Source organism: Meleagris gallopavo, chromosome 8 (genome assembly GCF_000146605.3).
Source record: "Meleagris gallopavo isolate NT-WF06-2002-E0010 breed Aviagen turkey brand Nicholas breeding stock chromosome 8, Turkey_5.1, whole genome shotgun sequence".
NCBI classification, from domain to species: domain Eukaryota; kingdom Metazoa; phylum Chordata; class Aves; order Galliformes; family Phasianidae; genus Meleagris; species Meleagris gallopavo.
In genome coordinates this window covers 21401635-21407753 of record NC_015018.2, presented here as the reverse complement: position 1 = coordinate 21407753, position 6119 = coordinate 21401635, and the positions used below count along the sequence as shown (strand labels likewise).

General features: G+C 47.9%; 1 protein-coding gene across 5 annotated transcripts in view; it reads right to left on the bottom strand.

Moving 5' to 3' along the window:
- Positions 1-2624: 2624 nt before the first annotated feature.
- ENTPD1 (ectonucleoside triphosphate diphosphohydrolase 1) overlaps positions 2625-6119 on the bottom strand; it is a 47816-nt gene continuing 44321 nt past the window's right edge. For all 5 annotated transcript variants that reach the window (XM_010714582.3, XM_019617712.2, XM_003208064.4 and 2 more), the window contains exon 10: positions 2625-6088. In XM_010714582.3, coding sequence (XP_010712884.1) covers positions 5882-6088 — 207 coding nt within the window. In that variant the 3' untranslated portion in view covers positions 2625-5881. The remainder of the gene's footprint in view (positions 6089-6119) is intronic.

The window sequence follows — 6119 nt, the reverse complement described above, 5'->3', positions numbered from 1 at the left end:
CACCGCGACGGCACGGCCCCGGCTAGCCCCGCACGCCCGCGGCACGGCTGGGGCCGGGGATAGGTACAAGGACAGGAGCAAGGTCGCACTCTCGCGCCTTTCTGCCCGAGCAGCAGTCAGAGAGCAGCGCGAGGTGCGATGCTGCAGTACAGAGCTCTGCCATGCGAGGAGGGGGCACGATGATGCCCTCCGACAAGCACCGGGCAGAAGAGAGCCCCAAAGCTTAAAGTCAACTGAAAAGGTCTGGCTATCAACAGTTGCAGAGCGATTCTGGATTTAGAGGAAGCCAATTCCGCTTCACCTCTCTGCTGCAGACGTTCTTGCCCAAGGGGTGTGCAGTCATCTATGCTGCTCTGCCCATGGATGGACTCAGTGATGCTAAAACACTCAAAACAGCAGCTTTGCTGCTCTGTCCGTGATAATAACAAGGCATTCCTGCTCATAGCTTCAATGCAAGCCGTGCAGGCTGGAAAGATAGTAGTTATCATACTAATGCCTTCTTCCAGCTTAGCTCCATTCCACCACTTCCCTGTTTGCCATTCAGCGTCAGAGCAACGCACATCTAAGCATAGGATCAGCATCACAGCGTCTTTTGTTATTTAATGCAAAACGGCCCTGGGATTGCCAGCTCTTCCCTGTACTGATAGGAAGCCAAGGAGAAAAAGCAGAGACTGCAGGGCCATTGTAAGCAGGATATGGTGGGGCAGTGGCAGGCTGAGATAAATGGTGCTTCCAGGGGACACATGGAAAAGTGCACACTTTCCTATGGAGATGGATGACACTGACGTGGGAAACAAGAAAAAGAAATGGCAGAATGCTGGATCCTAAAAAAGAGCTGTGAGCAAGATTTGGGGTGGGCAGAGAACACATCTCACGCATGATATGTCTGGAGAATTAGTCAGCGTTATCCATAACACAGGCATGGAGGCAGCCCACCAGCAGGCAGCAGGTTTGAATCAAACAAAAGGAAATAGCTCTGCACACAATGCACAATGAAATTACTGCATCAAAGCTGAGAGTTTAATGAGAGCAAAAGGGAATGGGATGAAATCACAGGGAACATCCACAGGGCATCTGCAGCCTGGATAACTACACAAGGCCAGATGCAGGCATTTGATCACACATCTAACATGTTAAAGCACTGATGGAAGCAGAAACAAACAACATAGAACATAGAAACAGCACAGGAAGTAAACAAAGACATCATTTGGAAAATGCAGCAAATACATCTGGGACAAATTATCCCCTCTCCCCAGATGTTCAAAGACGGAGCAACTTTGAAGCAGAACGGGGAGCACGAGCAGGAATGTGCTGTGCCACAGCAGAGAAGTGGAGATGAATGCAATTCCTACATTCCAGCCCTTAACCCCACTGCTCCTCTGCTTGCGCAGGTGACAGGATCCTGGCCTTGGACAGATCCCTTGTGGTGCCTGAGATTTCATTCTGGCCATCTTTTTACCAGAGAAAGGCTGGAAAATGTGAGGGAAATTCAAGATAAGAGCTGTATGAGCAAACTGGGGAGAGTGCACACTGAAAGCAAAATGAGTGGTGACAAGCATATTTGCCTTGGCTGGGCTGCAGTTGTGTGCAGACAGAGCTGCGGCCCTGAAGCAAGAGGAAGCCTTGCATCCTTCACCTGTTTTGCAGGGATGATCATGAAGGCACAGAGCCGGTGGTGCTGGAGTGAGAGAGAAGGATGGCAAGGACAGAGGAATGCAGGGCTGCAGTGTTGTGGGGGGGGGACAAACTGCTTTGGGGAGGTCAGGATAAAATGAAGCCAAGAAAATATGAGATTTTGGCACTAGGTGCCTTCCAGGATGTGCCTTGAGGTAGGAAGGGACGTGGTGCATTGCTATGCCGGAGGAGATGCTGCCCCTCCAGCCACCAGGAGCTCCAGATCTGACACAGAAAAGCAGTGGGCAGCTGGTAGCAGAGAAAACCTCACCTCAAGACTTTTCCATCTTCTATGCCAAAAGCTTCATCCTACCCCTGGGTCATTCCCATCTTCTGAAAAGCAGTCTGAGAGCATTGCTGGCATGGGTAAAGAAGCCTTTATTGTGATAAGGATACAGAGAATCGGTGTGTGTATCAGAATAAACTGAGACCCATTTCACCAGGGTGAAGCCACATGAATTGCACAGCCGAGTGACAGGGCACAGGGACTGCTTTCCTCAGCCCATGCAGAGGGGAGAGCTGGCTGTGCTGGGTGAGGAATGAAGGGTACTTCTTAAGGTCTGCTGCGGAGTGGGTTGCTCTCTGCAAGAGGGGTGGGAAAGCTTCATCCACCCAGCAGCTTTCTCTTCTCTCTCCCCGACTGTTACTGACAGTTTTGCCTCTGATCCAACTCTGAGGTGAATGGGAGAGAGCTTGTGGGTGTGGAAGTCATCAGCCCCAGAGGGCTCAGACTGCTCCTGTGCTCAGCCAAGTGAGCAATTAGCCTGCAAGGAACCTTCACAAACAGTACTGCTCAACATCCTAGCCTCCATGCCATGCAACTCACCCTGCAGCACCTCTCATGGCTCCTCCTCCTGGTGACAAAACACAGGGACAGGAGAGACCAGGGGCTGGGGTCTGGACAGCCCAGTGAAGCTGAGTAGCATATAAATATATTCAAGACAAGAACGTGCGGTGTTAAAATATGTTTTAAAGCAGAAGAGCAAAACTGAAGAGGAGCTAGGAGCTGGAAATTAAAGCCAGACTCTAGCAAATTAGAAATAAGGCACAGATATTTATCAGAGAGGCAGATCAACTGTATTAACAAAAGAAATGATATGACATTACTAACACTGGACATATTTGGAAATTCCCCCCACTATCTTTCATAGTATTCATGGTGGGTGAAGTCCTTGAGTGACTCTGGAACGTACACTTGAGCCATACACTGCTGGGTCAGACACAGCACAGAAGCAAGAAAATTAACATTCATTAAATCTCATATCTGAGCCAGGGTTTTAGGCAGCTTCCACAGACCGAATCCTGCAATGGCAGAGGAGGTTGTTGAGAAGAACAACCATACCTTTTGCTGGGAAGGTTCAAGCACAGCCAGTGAGTGATGCGGGTCTCGCCACAGTAGGATGCCCTTAGCCAACCTATTCCTGGAGCCTCAGCTTGCTTGGTGATTTCAATGGCACAGCTGGTATCCCCTTAGAAATACTAGTTCCAAGGATTGTCTCATAAATGTGTTCTAAAAGTCATTAAGTTTTAAAAATAACATAATTAATATATTTATCTCCTCTGGGGCCTTTTACCTTTTGATTTGTTGCTGTTTTGTGAACAGAACAGAAGGAAGACAAGAGAAAGCCATGATACCAGACAATCACCTGACTCCAGAAACAAAGGCTTACAATGGTAATACTGTAGTACCTGCAAGTAAAGTTACAAAGCACTGCTGAAGCTTTTCTCCCAGGTTCTGTACTTCAACTCCTTTCCTCTGGCATAAACCTTTAGCAGGGACCAGAACAGCAGACTGGCACAGGCTCTCTCCATGCCAATTTCCACATGGATTTTCTGCATCTGTTTCAGAAACTTCCTGATGGATCTGCCAGACAAAGCTAAGCAGCACTGGCAGCTGCCGGCTCCGTGATGAGATCTCCTACCTTCCTACCCTGACCAAAGATTATTGTTAAGTCTCATCTATATACATGTCCTGGGTGAAAATGACAGAAAGAAGGCTCCACGTCTAGATGAATTCCCACATCTCTGTGTAAAACAAATTGGAAAAAGAACAAACAGCGTGGGGAAATGTCATTTGTGGGTTGACCTCGATCACTTAGAGAAATGTTCTTAGAACAGTATGTGTTCCAGCAGAGCAGGCAGAAGGCAAAACATCTCATGACAAAAGACTGATGTACACCACGAGATAGCAGCCATTCTGGAGTGCCATGGCAGTAAAATAAGGCCAACTTGCAAGAGCTAAACTGAACAAAACAGCTCCTTACAAAACCTTAAGTGAACAGATCTGACCCTGAGATATATGAGTAGGAAAAAGAGTATAGATCAAGAGAACAAGGGCTGTTACTTTTATATATGGTGTTAGGGCATCTACTACCACTTGTTGCTGAAACCTTTGGTGTCCAAACTTCAGGTGTACAAAATTGCATGGAAGGTGACTCAAGAGCTACACGTGTGTCAAGACAAAGCACTTTACAGAATGAAGGTCAATATTTAATATGATACAATGCTGACTTCCAAGCACCAACAAGAATAGAAGGGATTTTGATAGCAAAGAGTAGTCTTTTTGAAACTGGCGGATCAAGATCCATCAGAAGCTAAAGCCAGCTAATTCAGAGCAAAAAAAAGAGCGTTTTTGAAAAAATGCCCTAACATCTTACTATAGGACAGGGTATATTTTCCCCTTTACCTTCAATATGTCATGGCTCCTACTTCCAGGCATGAACTAGAAACAAGTAGGGGACATTTTCCAGCCTGCACTGTGCGGAAGGACAAGCTGGGAAAGCACAAAAGCCCTGAGCTATACATCTGTGTTTGCCCAAGGGAGAAAGCTTCATCCAGGTTGCATCTCCTGCTTTTCCTGCAGCTTTGCTCAGGGAAACAGGCAAAGGTGACCCTGCTATGCCTTTCTCTCCACAATATCTGCTTTCTTTTGGCCTCCAGCACATGTGTTTCATTAATCTAAGAGATTTCTTAGATTACTGCCCAAGAAAATAGGTACCAGTGGTTTCCAATTGCCATAAAAATTGATTGCTGACTTACCTCCCTGTTTTGGGCCATGGAATAGGTAACAGAAGAAACCGATTCATAAACCTGATCAGTGGCACCATCTAGTTGTGCACTAGAAGATGGGCTGTGGTAAGTGCACTTATAGCACCTAGGTGTTACTGTTTGGGGAGTAGCCTAAGCCATGAGGGAAAGAAAGGCAAATTTTCCATGCTTTTGCTGATGGAAAGTGTGGCTGTGTGCGCTCCTGCTGGCTCTTACCAGCTGTCTTTTTGTAAAGGGAAATGGCCCAAAAAACATTTTCCCTAGATCAGAGACTTCTGTATGATCAGCACAATGACAGTGGATTGTTTTAATGGATGTATACTTGGAGGCACGCTGATCAGATCAGAGTTCCTGTAGATATATGTGCTCACTACTTGTCAAGAATCCTTGGCTAGGATGAGCTTTTCCTACAATAATCAGCAATGTCTGGCTGGGTACTCATGTTTTGATGCACAGTCAACCTAGGGACATGGGAATGGCTCAGTGTAACAGTGAGCCAGCTTTGGTCCAGCAAAAACATCAGGAAGATGTGGGAAAGAGGCTTCTTGCCACCTGTGCAAGGAGCAGACCGCTGCCAGAGCCCAGCTAAGGACCAATAATCACCAGCACGCTCAGTTTCTTCATTCCCATCCCTTCTTGTCCCAGAGCGACATTTGGGAGCATGACCAGCCTTTGAGGGCTAGCTGGCTACACGTGACCACGCCTGGCAAGCAGAGATGTGCTGGTGCAATTTCCCTGCTGGAATGGCTCTCGGGAACAGCTTCAGCAGAGGAGAAGCTGGATCACCCTGTGTGATCACTCCCAAGAGCGGCGTGTGGGACCCTGAGATTACTCTTGCAGGAGCACTGGCTCCCAAAGATTGGTGCTGCTTTTTTCTTCATAATGCTATGCACAAGGCAATAAAAATAACAAGCAGCAGAGTTTCAGTGAATGAAAATACGACCCATTCAAGAAGGGAACGCTCGCTTGTCTGTCCGTGGTATAGAGGTGGCGAGACTGGTGTCCCAACATCTGTCAGTGCAAGTGAGGCTTAAAAGAGACAAATGCCCTTGTTGTACACAGTCAGTAGCTTCAGAGAGAGGGATTCTGCACTACAGCCTGGTCTTCAGTGGGCTCCTAGCCCTGAGCAGCTGGGGCCCCTCTCCCTCCATAGCTCGTCCTAGACGATCCCTTTCTGCAGGCACTTGGGCTTGTGGAAGAGAAGCCAGGCAAGCAGGATCACTGATACCAGCACAAGGGAGCACAGAACCATCAGCCCCACATAGCTGCTGTAGGAAAGAGGAGGTGCAGGAGGCTCCTCCGCAGGGATCATGTTGGTCAGGTTCAGCATGTAGCCCAGCGTCCAGCCTGCATCGCTGCTGCCAATCTGAAATGGAGAAGAGCAGAATCAGAGATGG